We start from the raw sequence: 20,775 nt of genomic DNA, 5'->3' as shown, positions 1-20,775 counted from the left end.
GTCACGTGGGATCTCCATTTAAAGTGATGACGCCATAATAAACGTACTGGCGTGCTGTCGGCTTTATTCTGTGTTTTACTGAACATCCAAACATCTCTTCACACCGGAATGCTTGAACAGTGTGGACTCGTGACGTGCGCTTCATTTTCAATAGTTGCATGTTTTTTCCACCAATAAGGAAGCTCTTTCTGACAGCATCTGACCAATAGCAGCCGGTCTCTACAGGCAGTCACTTCCGGCCCCGGTGGTTCCCATGAGTACCAGCAGCCCAGCCGCTGCAGCGACCAGCCGAAGCAGCCACTCGGCAAGGACCGCGTTCATTTCTTCATATGAAACAAGGAACCGTGAAGTCCGAGAACAAGTCATTCACGAGCTTTGTTTCTTCCTTTTTACTGCGACATACGCTTCTTCCCTCCGTGGCTCATATTAGTTTTACGAATTAACTCCAGTAAGAGGCGCTGGTTAGCCGTTCTTCTCAGACAACCCTCCGCTCCGGTGATCCCACTTTCCCCTCGGTGTTAGCTAGCTACAACTTAACCGGCCACGGTGACTCTCGCGCCGACATGTCGGAGTACCTGGACGACCCGTCTGTGCTCACCAAGGACAAGCTGAAGAGCGAGCTGCTGGCCAACAACGTAGAGCTTCCGAGCGGCAATCCGACCAAGGACGTGTATGTGCAGCTTTATCTGAAGAAGCTGACCGCTCATAACAAGAAGCACGCCGCGACGCCGGACGTGTTCTCCAGCGACGAGGAGCTGCCGCCGCCCGTAGTCTTCAGCAGAAGTCGCTCCTCCGGCAGAGTGAGTGTTTGAAACGTGTTTGAAACGCTGCACCGGGTAGCAGGACGGTGCACGTTCCGCCAACTTAACTCAACAGTAGGCAATGAGTTTGTCTCTGCACTAACGGTACTTCTGTCATTTACATCATGCAGGTAACTTTAATAATCTAATATATATAAAGAGGCCTTATGTCGCCTGCAGCTAACTATGTAACGTTACTCCCAATGCACGTTCCTCCTCTCCGGTCGTCTCAACGCTGCAGAGGGACAACTGCCCGTAGAAAGTTAGCGGACACTTCAAACTCCTTCATAACTTTGAGCAGCTCGCAGTGAAGCTCAACTCATCAACCAATCAGCTGTTCTATCGGTGTGAAATCTACACGCGCTTCACACAGACTCCTTTCATACCCAACAGTCCCAGTACTGCTTTCTAAATCACGGCAGGACGGAAACATGCCTCCGTTATCCTCTAATTGTTAGAGGATAACGGAGGCATGTTTATAGAGTCTAATACGTCACTTAAAGCGGAAGTAGGCCATTGTATTTGTGACACGTTGAGGAGCAACGACACTACAAGTCTACTGAATGAAACAGGTCATCAGTTCTCTTCTCTCGGGTGGTGGTGTCTCTCCCACAGCCCCTTCACCATTTACTCTTTGACTTGATCATTTTGTTCAATTCAATTTATTTTACAATCTGTACACATACAACATCCTGTCCCAGGACCCTCACATCAGAACAGGAAGAACTCCCAAAACCCTTTAACAGGGAGAAGAAAGGGAGAGACCTGAGAGCACCAGAGGATCCTCTCTCATTCAGTGCATGTGATGTAGATGATTCATATAATGAGAGTAGTACGCAGAATAATTAGTGTGGGTTTCAATGGTCTACTAGCGCAGGAGTTTTTGTACGAGTGATATCAAAACAGAGTTCTCAAATATTTCATGACTAATTGACGGTTTGTGCTACAGTTGCATCTTGACCTGTTGCATGAAATGAGATCTGCAGCGCAGATGAAGACGCTCAAGGTTGTTAGAAAGAAAACGGTTGATTGTTGAGATTGCGTTGCTCTTAACTGCAACCTTTTGATAGTCTCAGTTTCTCTGCGTTGTGTTGTTTTAATAACGCTCCTGCCTCCTTCACTACGAGCATCTTCTGTAGCAGTAGGACCTCACAAGCTGACTGCACAGTTCCTCGTGTAAAACAAGTCCTCACAATTCTATGATGGTGAGAAGCTTGTTTGATATTTGTTCCTGCTAGTTTACGTCTTCATAGTTTACATGGCTTGAATAATTATTAAAACACTTGTTAATTATTTCAGAATAGAGGTAGGAAAACTGACAGAAGATTATTATTATCTCTGCCAGGAGGTAGAGGTGTGTGTGTGTGTGTGTGTGTGTGTGTGTGTGTGTGTGTGTGTGTGTGTGTGTGTGTGTGTGTGTGTGTGTGTGTGTGTGTGTGTGTGTGTGTGTGTGTGTGTGTGTGTGTGTGTGTGTGTGTGTGTGTGCGCGCAGCTCACATTCTGCTGCAGCAAACTGCATCATATTCTTGCTCGAGGACGTCTCATGGTTGCAGAGACTCACACTTTCTCAGAACACCTTTTATTACCTGTTGTGTACTGCCACTCTCACTCCACCGTTATTGTTTGTGGGGGAACTCTAGCTATCTAACCGGGTGTGCAGCAGTGTCTGGTCCGTCCTCAGACCTTTTCTCACCATAATGCTCTTCTGTCTGTTCATCAGCTCATGCTCCGTACAGGGTTTCCCCTGGAAAGGGTTCATCAGGGGCTGGAAGTTACCGGATCCTGATGCGTCTCGTGATTAACAGCCTCATTGAATATCTGCTATTTGCTGTGTGAAATAAATCACACCTGATGTTCAGCGAGGTTAATAGCTCGCTTATTGATTTTGAACTTCCTGTCAGTGGACATGTTGAAATGAAAACAGGTGAACAAGCTCTGTCTGAAGTTTTGCGGGTGAGATTCAGTTCATTGTGATTTACAGAGGGAGACGTTCCTCTGGTATGTTACTGGGCTTGGCCTCTTCTTTGAGGAAATACTTCTTCTTTTTTCAGGAAGAGGAATTTGTGTGTGTGGGTGTGTGTGTGTGTGTGAGTGTGAGTGTGGAAAGACGCAGCACATGTGTAATTAGTTTGTCAGTGCGGTGCGGTAGAGTTGGTGCTCTGTGTCGGAGTGATTACAGGCTGCAGGTGGAGGTCAAAAATGAATTCCTGACATTTTTAAGTGACATGAGAGAGGCTCCAAAAGCGTAGTGTTTCTCCCCTTGTGACTGTCTGTGTTGGTGAGATTCAGTTTGAAGAACGTGTGTCAGCAGTATAGCCAACATCTCAGCAGAGTAAACTGTGGTTATCCACACACACCTCATTGTTACTCAGCCAAGCCGTCCGTTGGCCACAGGTCCTGGCACGTCTCACCCTCGCACTACTCCATGCAGGCTGTAGTGAGGAGCGGTAAAGGAACGGGTGAGCTCAGGCTTTAGGTATGCCTTTAGAGTAGGGTGTGGTCTGTGGAGGAGGGGTCACAGATCTCCCGCTCTCCTCCTCTCATGCTGCCGTTACTATGAAACAGCCTGGCTCACATCCAGACCTAACCCCGCCGAGGGCCCACTGCGAGACAGACTCGGAGTGAGACAACTTCCTCTGTGTCTCTCACATTTACGGCGTGTTGTGAACCTCGCAGCAACGTTGAGCTTATCATCTTTGCATTCCTCACATTTCCTGTGGATTAGTTGCCAGCTGAATGGGTTGCAGAGAGTGGCTTTAGGCCCAGATGTTCATTTAAAGCTGGTGGTCACTGTGATCGTCTGAGCGAAGTCAGAGAGTCTATAACAGACTGCCTGGCTCCACTGGTGCACTGTTAGCTTCAGTTAGTTACTAACTATGATGATCTACTAACTGTTAGCAGTTCATATGAAACACAGGTATTGTATATTTCATCCAAAATGTGGATGAATTTATGAAAATCTGGAGTTTCCCTACAAAAAACACCTCAGCTGAATGAATGTTGGATCCATTTACGAGCATTTACCTCTGTCTGTGTTTCACTGAAGGAGAGGCTCAGCGCCTCCTCCCTCTCTCACGCACACGCACACACATGGAAGAGGCCCTCTGAGATGGCCTGCATAGTTCACACTACACCATGTGCATTAAATGCAACGCACTTTCTAATTTTGCCTCTTTAAGCGACTCCAATGGATTTAAAAAGAAGCATTCACTATGTGGTTGAAGTGTAGACTTTCAGCTTTAATCCAATGGATATAACAACAACATCACATTAACCGTCTAGGAATTACAGCCATTTTTACACGGACCTCCATTTGGCTCAAAGGTAATGAGACTATAGTCGTAAAGGTAATGAGACAATTTGCAATCAATTTCGACAGTGTGGCTTCTACTGCCCAAAGACGTCGCAATATTTATACACGCCAATATTACCGGTAGTATCATTGAGGTTCAATTGATATATCGCGTCTCTCTTTTCTGCATTTTAGATTCATACTCTTCATACTCATTTAATCTTGTATTTGTGATGGACAGTCTACAAATGGCTCCCATCATTTCTGTATTTCAGATTGGAAATTATATTTAGGGCCCGAGCACCGACAACGTCGGGTCCGCGAGGTCCCTATTGTATCTGTAGGAATTCTTCTTCTTCTTATTCTCTCCAATGAAAAAACGTTTAAGGGTATCTGACATGTCCCCAACCTCCCCATATTTGGCGAGCATATCAGGACTGCGGGAAATTTTGATATTTTATGGGTCCAATGCTCGAGCATACAAAATTACTCGCTAGCGCCACCTAGATAATGGAAAGGCAAGCCCCGACAGCCCGTATGTCCAAATTACCTAAGATTTTACAGACATGAGCAACTGAATGAGTTCTACAAAAAATCCTCTTGGGACCCTAAGCTCCGCCTACCAAAATTTCCCACCATTTTGAATTTGGTAAAAAAAAAAAAAAATCACTTCTCCTTGACCCTGGGTCTGATTGGTACCAAAGTTGCTGTGAATCATTATTGGATATCTATCATCAAAAGTTATGAAAAGTTTCTTGATATCTTATTGCATTAAGAATATATGGACCAATGAATTTCATGAGGAGTTGGCCTTCTACAGCAATATATATAACTTCAAAACCATGTGGCTTATCATCACGAAATCTGTAGCATATGTTCACATTGTGTCCTGTAACATACCCTCAAATTTTTATTCCATACAACCACTAGGGGCCGATGCAGTAATACTCTCATTTCTTTGCATTTTTAGGCATTTTTCATTGTTTTCAGGCATTGTACTTTAACGAACTCCTCCCACAGAATTTATACAATCAACTTCAAATTTGGTCAAGATGATCTAAAGACATTAATGATGAAAAGTTCCTGAAATGGTGTACTGACATTGAACGACCTTCGTTTTATGTGGCGCCCATGTCAGGCACATTTCGTGCCGTTCGTCATGAAAGAGGAAGTTGTTGTAACTACAAGGTACTTTATTCAATCTGCCCCAAATGTGTTATGCATGATGCTGGTCCAGGCCTGAACACATTTCCATGCCAACATTTTCACAAAGTCATAGCGCCACCTACTGGCACAAGGAAATGACAAGTTTTATACTTTGACGTATTCCGACTAGGAAGTTTCCCAGATCAGTCTAAAATTTGGTAAGGTATGCCGTAAGACATGATGATGCTTCATCATGAATATTGTGAGTTGTCGTTAAACGCTGTTGCCGTGGCAACGCGTCATTCGCCATAAAAAATGAAGCTTATTTTTCTGTGGCTTAGGATGCTCAACGAGCCTTGGAACTTTGCACAGGTGTCATAGGTGATGGAAATAAATATTTCATATGGCCTTTTGGCTTGACACTTTCAAATTGCCTCGATAGTGCCCCCTACAAATATTCAAAAACGCAGCCCCAGCGCTGTTTGACCTACATGTATGCAATTTGGTAGGCACGTTTATCATAGGAAGACTTAAAATAAATGTCTTGCGACCATGCTCTAAAATTAACGGAAAGTCAGCCATTTTTATTTTTGTGTGATCTTTCCCATGCTTTCTAGTCGCTATACTTTAACGAACTACTCCTAGGGACTTTGTCAGATCCACTTAAAATTTGGTCCGTATTATCTAAAGACTGTTGCAATTAAAACTTACTAAAAGTTTTAAGTTTGCTGGAATGGCGTAGCCGTGGCATGGCGGCTATTTTAAGTGATTCGCCGTTAAATAAGCTGATGTAACTCCACTGGACTTGCTCAAATCTGTCCTAAACTTGCCAAACTTAATAATAGTCATGGCCTGAGGATGTCTATGAGCCAATTTCCACTTAAAGTCATAGTGCCACCTACTGGCAACAGGAAGACAGCGTTATGTGACACACTGAATTGGATTTACACGATGTGGTCTATACTTGATATAGAGCAACATAATGCATTTTTGCGCGTGTTCTCTAGCGCCACATAGTGGATACAGGAACTGGTGAAATATTTGCACTACATAATTTCCAGTGTCACACAGTCCAAGCATTAAAAATACGTCTACCTTGTGGGCTCGCTGTCTGATGGTCGCAGATATTTATGGCCGCTTCTGCCGGCATCCCGCCAGTACCCCCGACGTGCGGGAGGATGCGAGGGCCCGTACATCGCTGCTTGCAGCTTTAATTCTGTATTTGTGTTTGAAAGACTTAAACTTAACATGAACCTCATTCTGACCTTCATGTTAAAATACAGTTAATCCATGGGGCTTTTTTTATGAAAGGGTGGGGCTGGGTGAGAGGAGGAGAGGAGACAGAATCAGAATGTTCTGCGCCAGCTCAGGAAGTACAACCTCTGCTGGGCCTTTTTCCTGATGGTGTTGATGTTGGGGGGCCACTTCAGGTCCTGGAAGATTGTGGATCGCAGAAACCTGAAGGTCTCCACAGAAGACACAGTGTTGTTGAGTATGGTGAGGGGGGGGCAGTTTTCGGGGGGCTCCTCCTGAAGTCCACTGTTTTGAGCTTGTTTAGCTCCAGGTTGTTCTGACCACACCAGAGGACCAGCTGTTCAACCTCTCGTCTGTACGCAGACTCATCACCGTCCCTGATGAGGCCGATGACCGTTGTGTCATCTGAGAACTTCAGGAGTTTAACAGACGGGTCCTCTGAGGTGCAGTCGTTGGTGTAGATAGAGAAGAGCAGTGGGGAGAGCACACATCCCTGGGGGCCGCCAGTGCTGATAGTCCGGGTGCTGGATATGATTTTTTCCCAGCCTCACCTGCTGCGTCCTGTCAGTCAGGAAGTTAGTGATCCACTGACAGGTGGAAGCTGGCACAGTGAGCTGGGAAAATTTGGGTTAAAGTACCTCCGTGATGATGGTGTTGAACGCTGAGATGAAGTCCACAAACTGAACCCTTGCATATGACCCTGGGGAGTCAAGGTGTTGCAGCTTGTGGTGCAGTCCCATACTGACTGCATCATCCACTGACCTGTTTGCACATTAGGCAAACTGCAGGGGTCCAGCAGGGGCCCTGTGATGTTCTTCAGATGGGTCAACACCAGTTTCTCAAAGGATTTCATGACCACAGACGTCAGGGCGACGGGCCTGTAGTCATTTGATCCTGTGATGGAGGATTTCTTGGGGACCGGGATGATCGTGGAGCGTATGTAGCATGAGGGGACTTCACACAGCTCCAGTGATCGGTTGAAGATCTCCGTGAAGATGGGGGCCAGCTGGTCAGCACAGACTTTCAGGCCGGAGGGGAGACACCGTCTGGGCCTGGAGCCTTCCTGATCTTCTGTCAGTGAAAGAGCCGAACCACATCCTCTTCACAGATCCACAGTGCCGGTGGGGGGGTCGTTTGGGAGAGGTGAGGAGGAGGCAGGGGGTGTAGGTGGTTGTTTGATGATGGGGCAGGTGGGGGGTGTTGAAGTGGGCTTATCAAACCTGCAGTAGAAAACATTCAGGTCTTCAGCCAGTTGGTGATTCTCCTCAGTGGGGGGGGGGGGCTCCTGTAGTTCTATGAGTACTTGCAGGCCTCTCCACTCTGACGAGGGGTCGTTGACTGAAAACTATTTTTCCAGCTTTTCAGTGTAGCTCCTCTTTGCTACCCTGATCTCCCTCATCAGTGTTTTCCTGGTCTGGTTGTACAGGATCCTGTCCCCACTTCTGTAGGCCTCCTCCTTGGCCCGACGAAGCTGCCTGAGTCTTGCAGTAAACCAGGTTTATTGTTGTTATATGTGCAGAAGGTTTTAGTCGGCACACGCATGTCCACAAAAACTGATGTATGATGTCACAGTGTCAGCGAGCTCATCCAGGTCTGTAGCAGCAGCCTTAAAAACTCTCCAATCAGTGCAGAGAAAGCAGGACTGTAGCTCCAGCTTTGCCTCGTTGGTCCATCTCCTCACAGTCTGTATTTCTGCCTGTAGGTCTGGAGAAGATGGACCAGACAATGGTCAGAGAGTCCCCCCTGCACGGGGGACTGAGCGATATGAATCCTTTATAACAGTGTAGCAGTGGTCCAGTGTGTTTTTGTACACGTAATATGCTGTCTGTATTTAGGCAGTTCTTTGCTGAGGTTTGCTCTGTTAAAGTCCCCAAGAACAATGAGCAGTGAGTCTGGATGTTTGTGCTCCATGTTGGTGATCTGCTCAGCCAGGTGTTGGAGCGCCTCACTCACACAGGCCTGAGGTGGGATGTAGACAGAATGAATGAGGAAAACTCCCGCGGTGAATAAAATGGTTTGCAGACCATCAAAATTGTTTCCAAGTGAGGGCTGCATGATTCCTTTAACACATCATTTAGTAACCTCAGCTGGAATCGGCAACAACCAGCGGTACGGTGATGGTCCTGATAGACCTGGCTCATGAAATGTCAGGTGAGGCTGCATTCTGAAGGAAATGAAGAGAAAACATGACATTCTTCAGTCGGCCCACAATGCTGCTGGCTGTGTTTGGAATTCTGCCATCTTCATCTTGCTTAGCTCCCTAATAAAAAAGACGGCCAACTGTCGTCTGTGTGTCACATGGCTTTCACCACAGCCTGAGTCTATTCACTCAAATGGAGGAAGTCAACGTGAACACTTGACTACAAAGTCACTAAAGTAAATCTGTGACAAATTTTTCGCAATCCACATATCTTCTAAACATTCTGACTCTGATTGAAAAGTTTGAGACCTTTCTCTGTCTCAACAACACACTCTCTCTACCAACGTCCTAGCAGCTAATATGGCTGTTAGCTGTGTAAATATCTAATGTTCGGAAAAAAATATAGGATCTAAATATATCCTAATCTGTTTTTGTCCATCCACACAATGTTCCCAACATTTCCAAACGAGGTGGAGGGATGAGACAAGCCCCCAGGAAAAGGGTCGGGCGCTGAAGCGAACTGTACCTAGTGGCCAAACGGAGGAATTACAGATTTAGAGGTAAATGGACTTCCCAGTATGAACCCTTGAATAGTTCTTATTTAACCCATTAGGTCCTAACAGTTGTAAAATGCAAGAGTAGCTGACTCCAGAGTTCTTTTTCTTTCCTCCGTTCAAACATGCCATGACCACGCCCACTAAGGAGACAGGAAGGGTACACCATTTCAAACCATTGGTGAGTTTGTAATGCAGCATCTTTGTATTACATGTCTTTGCGCACTCCCTGTAGCTGCTTCAAAGTAAAAGCCTTTTAACAGAGAGACTTGACTATGGCTTTTACTGTGGCGTAGCTTTTTATGTTTTTGACTAAAGTGAGACATGTTGCTGTGTGTCCACATGTAGAGATATGAAAAGGATGATTGTCTCTTGCTTCCTATGAGTCTGAAGCTCTCGGGCATGTTAACTTTCAGCATGTACAAACATTCCCTTTGAATATTCTTTACCAAAAAAACACATTGTTTCGAACTTTTCAAATATCTATTTTTCTGCAGTAAGCCCATGGCACCGGGTCCTGACTGCCGCCATCTTCGCAGCCCCGCACAGAGCCGTATGAGCTGGACTTTCCGTTTATTCCTGGTGCTCGCTCTGAAACCGGGGAAGTTAAAATTAGGAGTTCAGTACAATCATTTCACTATTGAACCTAAATAAGGTGGCAGCTGGCTGGAGAGAGAAAGGAGCTAAACGTTTCCTACTTGTTGTCTGTATTGTTTGTCATTTCCAGTAAATATCACTATTTCAAACGTGTGTTTTCTGTTTAAAGATAGCAGAGCAAAAATATCTGTTTTTCATAAGATTTATTCTGAGGTGGACAGTAAAGTAAGGACAGCGGTGACTGTACCGCGCTGACCGACACACCCATCGATCTGCTGCCGATCCAAACTAACTGGTTTTCAGCTGATCGTCTCTTTCATATTTTTTGCCGGTCACATTTACACGCGCGTGATAGTTGCACGTCGGCACGCGGCGACACAGACGGTAAAGCTTAGCTTATAGTCGGCGTAGTGAAACCAGTAAAGGATGTCATCACAGCCAGAGTGATCTTTGATGGCTCATTTTCATTAGTAAGCTGAAGTATAACTGCATAGCATCTTAATTACTCAAATATAAGCGAATATTTTCAGTTGAGCCCTGTTCACACTGTGTTCCCTCAGACACAGGCTTGATTTCCTGCCTGCATGTTGTTTACCATCATGACACGCCTGCAGCCTTTCTCCCTGGCTTCACTTCATACTGGGAAATGAAAGGGAAACTCCTCGAGTTAAAGCTTCTCTTCCACATCATGTGTTTGTGTGATGAATACACATGGCACACATGCCTCCACTTATGTTCAGAGATCATGATGCAAACCGCTCTCCTCTGAGCAGGCTAAAGGCATGTATGGGTGTGAACTGTCCCTCTCAATGCTTGAACAAATGGAGCCATCCCATCATACCAACATCCCAAAAAGATCAAATGCTGTAGAGATGGACTTCTTCAGGACAAGGGGTGAAGGTGTGGGCTTTAAAAGATCGTCACATAAGCATGGAGTTATCTTGGCAGGCAGAACACTGCTGCTCACTCTTGATGCCATTATTTCCTGGTTTCATTGCCTTAGGACAAAAACAAACCCATAAGTTATTTTTTTAAGAATACAGTGTACCATTACTGACCAGGCTGCCATGACCTCTTCCCACAGAAAGCCACGAGGAAAACGGACAAGGTCCGTCCGGACGAGATGGATGTCACCATGCTGACCGACGAGGGCCTGAAGGACGAGCTGCTCAAGCACGGAGTGGATGCGGGGCCCATTGTGGGTGAGTGCTCACATTAGCAGGAATAATGAGCACACAGATGCATCACACACACAGGGGGTTGGTGTGTCTTTGCTACACACTGATGAAATTCACAAGTGGCTTAGACATGTTTGCTGATGGTATGGTTTACAGTTAGTTTATTGGTGGTGTAGATGCAGACAGAAAACAGTCCCTTGATGTAGTTCTGAGGGGATGTGGGCTCTTCCCCTCAGGGAGTCCCCAGAAGTGATGCGTCTGCAAACGCATGTTGACCGGTCAGGACATCTGGTGCAGGTTTGATGAATGTCTCCCTCTGTTCGTCCCTTCAGCATCCACCCGAAAGCTGTATGAGAAGAAGCTGCAGAGGATGCTGGACGACGGTCCTGCACAGCCGCCAAAGCTGCTTCTCACAGAGATACAAGTGAACCACAACGGCAACTCTGAGTCCGACCTGTACAGTGACAAGGAGGATGGTAAGAACCGCGTTAGCGGCTCCTGGTGATATGCTAGACTCCATGGTGGCTTACAGGTTCACATAGCAGGGATGGTTAGAGAAGCTTTCTAGAAGTGCTTTATTACAATACAGGTGCATCTCAATGAATAAGAATATCATCAAAAAGTTAATTTATTTCAGTAATTCAATTCAAAAAGTGAAACACGTATATTGTATAGATTCATTACACACAGGGTGATATATTTCAAGCGTTTATTTCTTTTAATTTTGATGATTATGGCTTACAGCTAATGAAAACCCAAAATTCAGTATCTCAGAAAATTAGAATATTACATAAGACCAATTTAAAAAATGATTTTTAATACAGAAATGTTGGCCTACTGAAAAGTATGTCCATGTACAGTATACAGTCTGCACTCAATACTTGGTTGGGGCTCCTTTTGCATGAATTACTGCATCAATGCAGCGTCGCATGGAGGAGATCATCCTGTGGCCCTGCTGAGGTGTTAAGCAAGCCCAGGATGCTTTGATAGCGGCCTTCAGCTCGTCTGCATTGTTGGGTCTGACTCTCTGTCATAGACTCTCTCTGGGGTTTAGGTCCATAGACTCTCTGTGGGGTTTAGGTCCATAGACTCTCTGTGGGGTTTAGGTCCATAGACTCTCTGGGGTTTAGGTCCATAGACTCTCTGTGGGGTTTAGGTCCATAGACTCTCTCTGGGGTTTAGGTCAGGCGAGTTTGTATTGGTACTTTTGGCAGTGTGGGCAGGTGCCAAGTCCTGCTGGAAAATGAAATCAGCATCTCCATAAAGCTTGTCAGCAGAGGGAAGCATGAAGTGAAGCAACTTGGATTGTGTGCCTCTCCACTCCTCCTCCAGACTCTGGGACCTTGATTTCCAAATGAACCACTGAGCAACAGTCCAGTCCTTTTCCTCCTTAGCCCGGGTAAGACGCTTCTGACGTTGTCTCTGGTCCAGGAGTGGCTTGTTGTAGCCCATGTCCTGGATACGTCTGTGTGTGGCGGCTCTTGAAGCACTGACTCCAGCCGCAGTCCACTCCTTGTGAATCTCCCCCAAATTCTTGAATGGGCTTTGCTTCACAATCCTCACAAGGCTGCAGTTATCCCTGTTGCTTGTGCACCTTTTTCTACCACACTTTTTCCTTCCACTCAACTTTCCAGTAATATGCATGGATACAGCACTCTGTGAACAGCCAGCTTCTTTAGCAATGCCCGTTTGTGGCTTCCCCTCCTTGTGGAGTGTGTCTAAGGGTACATGCCAAGTCTCTTAATTGCATCCCCGTTTCCCTCACTTGGCTCCTTTCCTTGCATCTTAGTCCCTCCCACCAGGGATGCATGGAGAGACGCAAGGAAACCATGTGAGGAGAGAGGAAACAAGGAAATATATTTTAAGAGACATGAGACGTCCTTTCCTCAGTTGCTTCACGTGAAGCGACTTCTGTTTCTGATGACGAGGATCAGCTGATCACAGCTGGATCAGCTGTCAGTCGGCTTTAACAGCTGGAGAGACTTTAGAGAAGTTTGTGTCTGTTCACATGATCACTGTACTAATAGTAGTAACTAACAATACTAATAACTAATAAAGACACACAGTGATCATGACTGTAGAGGTGTTTCTCTCTGTAGTCTGTTAACAAACTGTTCTGTTTATAAGCGCAGGATCGACTTCTACCGGCGGAATGCGATCGTCTTATTTATGAATTATTTGCGTCTGTACGTTTTGAAATTGTGACTGTGACGTCATTATTAAATAACCCAGAATATGATTATTGTTTCTCTTAAATTATATAGCTAACTCATCAAACACTGAATGATCAGCCTCACGTGACTAAATGAAATGATGATAAATAATGTAAAAAGATCTCTCACTTTAATTGTTTCATAATAAAAGTTATTGAGGGAAATATCAGATCATGACAAGACAAATCTTTCTAATAAATGAAGAAAGTTGTTTGTGGTCCTTTTGTTGTTCGGACTACAATGAACATTTATTTAAACCAGATCAGAAAACATATCAAATATAAACTAGAGTTTAATCTGATCTGTCTTCACTCTGGTGTTAAAGTCAGTCAGTCCGATCGGCTGCAGCGTCCAATCACATAACTGATGAACAATGAGGGGGCGTGTCGGCCGTTAAAACACTTCCTGGAAGTCTGTTCTCGTGGTTCCTCGCTCATGGCTCCTCCGAGATCCCTCCTCGCTCCTCCTCACTAAATAAGAGCTTTGGGACGGCCGTCACTGAGACTGAGACCATTGAAAGACTCAGGAAACCTTTGCAGGTGTTTTGAGTTCGTTAGCTGATCAGAGTGTGACACCATGAGTCTACAATATTGAATTTATTCACAATATTCTATTTTCTGAGATACTGAATTTTGGTTTTTCATTAGCTGTAATCCATAATCATGAAAAGAAATAAACGCTTGAAATATATCCGTGTGTGTAATGAATCTATATAATATACAAGTTTCACTTTTTGAATTGAATTACTGAAATAAATTCACTTTTCGATGCTATTGAGATGCACCTGTATATGTCACACTGATATACAGGGTTGCAGTGAACAATACTTTCTTCAATCAATGAATCAAAAGACAATCTTTTCCGAATAGTTAATGAATCTAATGACTAATCATCAGATAATTTTTTTAATTCCCAGAAATATAACAATTACTTCACCCAAAATTACAATCAAAATATGTCTGATTAATATCTCAATATTTGATTCGACCATAGAGTCAGCGAGTGAACATTCGTGTTCTCCAAAGCAAACGGTACATGTTCACATTCATGAGCGAGCCTTTGGATCCAGACTTTGGATGATCGATCAGCTGTGGCTCAGGGAGTCAAGTAACACTGTACTGTGTGTTTTCAGAAGTCACACCAGAACCAGAACCTGTGGCAGAACCTGAACCTGAACCTGAACCAGCACCAGCTCCAGTGGTGGAGAGACCGGTGAGGAGCAGAGGGAAGACTCCCGTCACCGCCCGCACCCGCAGCAGCCAGCACCACACGGTAAGAGACGATTACCCATCAGCCTCTCTGGAGACCTGTTGAAGCGATGCTGGGCTGTCCTCATAGGGGTCACGATGCTGGGCTGTCCTCATGTCCTCATAGGGGTCACGATGCTGGGCTGTCCTCATAGGGGTCACGATGCTGGGCTGTCCTCATGTCCTCATAGGGGTCACGATGCTGGGCTGTCCTCATAGGGGTCACGATGCTGGGCTGTCCTCATAGGGGTCACGGTGCTGGGCTGTCCTCATAAGGGTCACGATGCTGGGCTGTCCTCAAAGGGGTCACGATGCTGGGCTGTCCTCATAGGGGTCACGGTGCTGGGCTGTCCTCATAAGGGTCACGATGCTGGGCTGTCCTCATAGGGGTCACGATGCTGGGCTGTCCTCATGTCCTCATAGGGGTCACGATGCTGGGCTGTCCTCATAGGGGTCACGATGCTGGGCTGTCCTCATAGGGGTCACGGTGCTGGGCTGTCCTCATAAGGGTCACGATGCTGGGCTGTCCTCAAAGGGGTCACGATGCTGGGCTGTCCTCATAGGGGTCATGAGCCTGTTTAGTGCTGATGGGATGTGGTTCAGCTAGCCGTGCTCTTCTCTAGAGCTCCATGATGGCAGCAGTCTGGATGTTACCAACAAACCTGAACAGACCAGCTGTATGTTTCCTGCTCAGCACGCTTTGTTTTGTCCCAAGTATTCAAGGATTATTTGTTGTCATAATGCAACACAGGGACGATCAAAGAAATGCAGATGAAGCCCATTCTCTTCACAAGAAAGACCCAACAGCACAGAGCAGTACAGCATTGCTTTCCATCCAGCCGCCTGCAGTTTGCTGCTTCTGAAAGTCTTCTGTAAAACGATGAATGATTCTATTATTTTCTCCATTAATTGGTTCGTTGTTTGGTGTACAGCGTGTCAGGAAAAGGTCGTCCTCTTGTCAAAGACATTCAGTTTACTGTCGTAGAGGAGAAAAGAAACGGCTCTAAAAATGAATCCATTAGCTAAATATTTGGAGATGAATTTTATTTTTGACAACTAATCAGCTGTAGTGTGAGTGTAACAGGTGGATTAGATATCCAATATGTGGCGTCGGCAGAGAGACTAAAGGTCCCGTCTTAACCCGGCGCTGAAGAAGACCCAGACCACATAGCATGACATGCATTCATTCATACTCGTAACTCAAGAGCAGCCTCAGCTACAGCTTATTATCATCTTTAGATATGAGATGTATTGAATTATGTCATGTTCCCTCCCAAAGCACTCAAACAACATGCAGTTGAACTTGTACCACTGACGGTGTCAATAGTCGGCATCATTGATGCCGCTGACGTTGAAAATGCATTGACATCAATAACTGATGCATGTAATTATTATTTTTCTTATTATTTCTGCTGCAGACACACAGCTGGTGTGTTATTAGGCCTTGAGTCGGTCCATCGTCACTATATCCCTCTTGCTTTATGCTGCAGGGCCTTCAGTTTGAAATGTTCAGTAACATATCGCTAAGATTAGTCGACTCATCGATAAAATATTGGCGCGATTAATCAATAGAAAATAATAATGAAGTAATAAGTCTTTTGTAACAGGCTGACATTGAGAACTGGACTGTGTTGTTTAAAAGTAAGCACCGGAGTCTCTGTCGCTCTCTTAGAGAGCTTCAGTGTGTCCCGCTCACAGCACATGGTGTGGATTAGTCCACGTTGTACTCCTCCCCTTATGTAACCTGTTGTGACTGTGACAGTGCCTCCTGCTGGTCTCACTGTGAACCTGCACCTGATGAGCTGAGGCTGTACATTCACAATAACATGGAGACGACGTCACGTTAAGGTGAACGTGGAGTTTAATGGGGAGCAAAGCTCCAGACTAACCACCGTCCTGGAACCATCCCAAACACCTCTGCCTTTGAAAACAGCAGGTCAACATGTTGTAGCTCCAGTGGGGGAAATGCAGCTGATCCCGGTTTACGTCTCTGTGTTATTTGAAAAGGCCGATTGTGCAGAATGACTTTTGGTACTTAAAGTATATTTTGATGCAATTACTTTAAACGTTTATAGTATGTTTACACTATGCTTTAGACAATGTTTAGATCATAAATACATTGGATGTATAAATATAAACCATGAAGTGACTTGGGGACGGTCGTCTAGGGAACAGGTGACATGCGAGTCCCTGCAGGGGCCGAGGACGCAGCACTAAGAACACACGGCCGTCACCGGGGCCGTGATGTCACACTGACTACTTCATAGTTCTGAGCAGCATACTGAGGTGTAACCAGCTGTGCACGATGGTTGAATCTCAAATCCAGTTGTGCTTGTGATTGGACCTGTAGCTGAAAGTGGAAGACGTGGGGTTGAGTCTCCCCAAAGCCACCCAGGATTCATGTCCGCAGCCAGCCACTCTGCTCAACACTGCTCTGTTGGAGGTGAGCCTTTTTCTATTCACCATCTGTCTTCACCAAATACATTTGACTCACAATCACATTGGCCATGTCTACATTGTCTCGAGTCACGGCTAATCAGATCAGCACACTGGTGATGAATTGTGGGAAATGGTGTCTTGTCAGGTGGTGAACGAGGCTCAGGCACACTCTGCCCGGATTAAAGGCTCACACAGGCTTTGTTGTTGCTTTAGTGTAGCTCCTCCTACATCAGCCATGCAGCCAGTCAAACACCAGCACATTTATATTTCTACAACCTCACAATAAAGGAAGAGTAATGGGGAATGGGAATCTACATAGAGTTCAGGTCTCACAATGTGGAACAGAAACAGCATAGAGGGCTGCATGTCTGTCCATCAGATGCACAGACATGGACTTGTGAAGAGTGGCTGCTGGCTGCTGTAGACATGGTGGAGGGATTCACAGTCTCTGATCTTGTGTATTTGTGTTGGTGTCTCAGGAACCTGAGACAAGGACTGAACCTTTAAGACCAGCTTGGGTGCGTAGAAGTGAATTTGTATCACAATGGAATTCATCACTAAAACTATTTAAATATAATAACAAGCTCTTCCTTTTCCCTGAACATGTGTTTCTAATAATCTAGTCTTATGTTCTTCAGGCGGGCTCTTTGACTTGTACTAAACCGAGTCCATCCAGGCCTTCATCCCCTCTGGCTCAGATCCCCAAAGTGGGTCCGGTCCCCTTCAGCCCCTTGTGTAACATCTCCCCCATTAAGAGACAAGAGCACTGCTGGTCTCTGTCGGACCAGTGTGGATCTAAGGCCGCCGGTGTCTCTGCAGCATGGGTACAGCTGCATTTCCTGTGATTGGTGCGCTGTGTGTGGGGTTGTTCCATCTCAGCTGGTCACATGTGTGACCGCTGACCTGTTGGCTGGTTAAGCAGCACACGGTCACACACGGTTTGTGTCCCTTCCTGTCCACATGCAGACGCTCAGCTGCTCGTCCTCTCTGTCCCAGGCCGTGTCAGTGAGACAGGTAGACTGCTGTGCTGCATTTCCACTGCATGGGGCTGCTCCACTCGCTCCATTTTGGTTTTCCACGAGCAACAATATGTGGATAGTACCTGGTACTCGTTTTGGTCGTAAGCGAGCTGAGCCGAGGCTAGAAGGTGGACTTAAGACCCTGCAGACCACTGATTGGTCAGTATGACAAGGTGTCCCGCTTACATTGGTGCCCTCTACCAAACAGAGGAGGGGGTCGGCCCATGCAGAGGAAAGGAGGCTTAGACTGTGGGCCTGTGTCACATTCATAAGGTGGTTCAGTAGTCAGCATGGTGAGAGGTGTGTCATGTCATGCAGGACGCCCTCTGCTGGTCCAAACGTGCTTCTACAGGCGAGTGGAGTAATCGAGCTCTCGTGCTGCTTTCCTGTTAGGTGGAGAAGATCGCAGCCAGCGACCAAACCCCGAAAGTGGAGGAGAACGACGTTCTGAAGGAGCTGTTCCACAATGACACCAACAGTCCAACAGGAATCACGTAAGGAACCAGTAGTTCTCAGCACTGGTTATTTCTCTTCATGTTTTTATCTTTTATGTCTCTTTGAAGTCAAATATTCACTTCATGATGACTATGTTTTTGTATGGCATTTAAAAATTCCCTGGTCAACATCAAAGTGACCTCGGTATTGTGACCTCCATGTCCCTTCATGCGGCCAGAAGCTGCTTTCATCTGGAAACATTGAGTTGCTTCTGGAAGCTGCTCACAATATATTTATTTCTGTTGTTGAGACTATGAAAGTGCATGTTTGCAGCCGTCACAACGTCATGATGACGGACCTGAACTAAGGCAGTGACGGTTCTTTTCTGTATTCGTCAGATAGTTTGCCGTGTTGATGAGTGTAAATCCTTGTCTCTTGTAGCGCCACCTGCCGGCGACCCATTAGAGGAGCTGCCCGTCGCTCGGTGACGTCCAGTGACCTGTGGAATGATGGAAACCACCTCTTCTCTCCAAAGACCACCAAGACAGCCAGTTCCTCCTCCTCCTCCCCCTCCTCCTACACAGAGAGCTGCACTGTCAACAGAGTCAGCAGCCTGCCCCCTCCCTCCTCCTCCTCCAGGCTTCTGTCTGCAGCGCCCCCTGCAGGGCAGACCAAGGCAGCGTACCGCAGCGTGTCTCTGTGGATAAAGCTCTTCCTGCTGGCCATCGTGGCTGCTTTCCTGTTCTTGGTGTACCAGGCCATGGAGACCAACACCATCAACCCGTTTACATCCCCAGACACAGAGGTGGCCAGTGGCAGCACAGCGTAGAGAGCTCAGGAAGTGTCTGAGGGCACAGAAGCCTTCCTGCTTCTGTCTTTTCAAGTGTGAATCTGCATTGTAGCCATTTTATCCCCATGCGCTGTGAAATGAGCCGACATCTTCGCCCCGTTTCCCTCAACAGCTTCTCTTCTCTTCTCCTTTCATATCGATTCTCAGCGCATCCCTTAAGAGGAGCGACGTAGCGTTTCAGTGACACTTGAAGGATGTCATGACATGTTGTGAAAGAACATGTTGTTTGACAGTCGGTGAGGTGACAACAGAGCCAGTCATAGAAACATGTGGACTCACTTTTTATTACTGCGTTCATTTTTTTACGTGTGTGTGTGTGTGTGTGTGTGTGTGTGTGTGTGTGTGTGTGTGTGTGTGTGTGTGTGTGTGTGTGTGTGTGTGTGTGTGTGTGTGTGTGTGTGTGTGTGTGTGTGTGTGTGTGTGTGTGCTGAATGTGTGTGTGTGTGTGCTGAATGTGTGGTTGAACTGAATGTGTGGTTGAGATTTAGTTCCACTCTTTGCCTTAATGTCTCTGTCATTAACAGCCTGGAGGATGGAGTTTGAACCTGTATTTTTGTTTTGTATCTCACATGAGCATCTTTGTTACTGAGACAGGGAGGCTTGTTGTTATAATCCAAAAACTTCTAAATCTCCTTAAATCATACATCAATATTTTCTGTCTTTCTCTTCTAATAATTGAACATCCCTGTGTATTCTACTTAATGATGTATTCATTGTCACAAATATTGAATATCTACTCAATAAACTATAATGTTGTTACTGTGTCTTTAAGAGCATTTGATTCATGAACAAAACTTCAATACATTTTCACATTAACTGAATTTCTTCAATCAGACCTCTGAGTCTGTAACTTCTAACCTAAATACAATGCATGCCAGGACTCTGATGTGACTTGTGGTTCAGTGGGGGGTGATGTCTCAGGGACCATGTCATACAAACCCACAGCGATGGTCCGGAGCTGCATACAGCATCTAAAGTGAATACTAGCACTTCCAAAGAGTCCGACTGAATCCAAAGTGGTGCACCGGTGTTTGTCTTAACTTGACTGAAACACATTGGCACTCTACAGGCTACCACAGTGTTTAGATTTCTGAATGTGCTTTTCCCTACAAACCTCTGTTCATCTTTCTTTCACTGTAAATAAAAAGAATGCTCATTTATCACAGTCACGAGTGCTTTTACTGTCACAGGGATGTCCCCGTGTGGTACTGAACTGAATGCAGCAACTGCATTCCCACTGTGATAATGTAACTGATACAGATAGAGGTTGGCTAGTACCTAAACAAAGCAAGTTTCTGCAACATCATTTTCATATTCTTCATACTGAAACAAATGTGGTTAATGATGACTCGGCTCCATCAAGTGTCCCAGGAGACACAGACCCTGGTTCTACATTCAAAAAGCTCATTTCTGAATACTTGAGGTGCCATAAAACTCATATCAATAATTCCAGACAATGACTAGTGCATATGAGTTCAGGAGATCTCTGACTACAGCCTTAGTTCAAATGTAAAACATGTTTACTATACCAATAAAGAGATCTTGTAGGAGCTATTTATTTATGTTAGTATATTGTTATTTTATTCATAAGTAGTATTGTTTCATTATTAT

At 45.6% G+C, this 20,775-nt stretch overlaps 1 protein-coding gene across 2 annotated transcripts; it reads left to right on the top strand.

Annotated features, from left to right (window-relative positions):
* Positions 1–288: 288 nt before the first annotated feature.
* Positions 289–19,923, top strand: tmpoa (thymopoietin a). Of its 2 annotated transcripts, XM_079183786.1 has the most exons (7): positions 289–800; positions 10,868–10,985; positions 11,294–11,437; positions 14,307–14,446; positions 16,772–16,864; positions 18,273–18,373; positions 18,756–19,923. In XM_079183786.1, the coding sequence occupies exons 1-7, from the start codon at positions 564–566 to the stop codon at positions 19,141–19,143; spliced, it is 1,221 nt and encodes a 406-aa protein (XP_079039912.1). In that variant the 5' UTR covers positions 289–563; the 3' UTR covers positions 19,144–19,923. The 2 variants fall into 2 exon arrangements, with proteins under 2 accessions (XP_079039912.1, XP_079039913.1); XM_079183787.1 differs by lacking the exon at positions 16,772–16,864.
* Positions 19,924–20,775: the final 852 nt, after the last annotated feature.

Source organism: Pholis gunnellus, assembly GCF_910591455.1.
Source record: "Pholis gunnellus genome assembly, chromosome: 22".
NCBI lineage: Eukaryota > Metazoa > Chordata > Actinopteri > Perciformes > Pholidae > Pholis > Pholis gunnellus.
The sequence above is the reverse complement of the archived record's forward strand: the minus strand, read 5'-3'. Positions and strand labels throughout refer to the sequence as shown.

What these genes read in the sequence shown, in the direction of transcription:
- tmpoa (XM_079183786.1), top strand. Translation starts at nt 564, where the DNA reads ATGTCGGAGTACCTGGACGACCCGTCTGTGCTCACCAAGGACAAGCTG. An exon ending in GCAGCAGCCAGCACCACACG is followed by an intron (nt 14,447 to 16,771) that starts GTAAGAGACGAT and finishes TTGGACCTGTAG; the next exon opens with CTGAAAGTGGAAGACGTGGG. An exon ending in AACAGTCCAACAGGAATCAC is followed by an intron (nt 18,374 to 18,755) that starts GTAAGGAACCAG and finishes TGTCTCTTGTAG; the next exon opens with CGCCACCTGCCGGCGACCCA.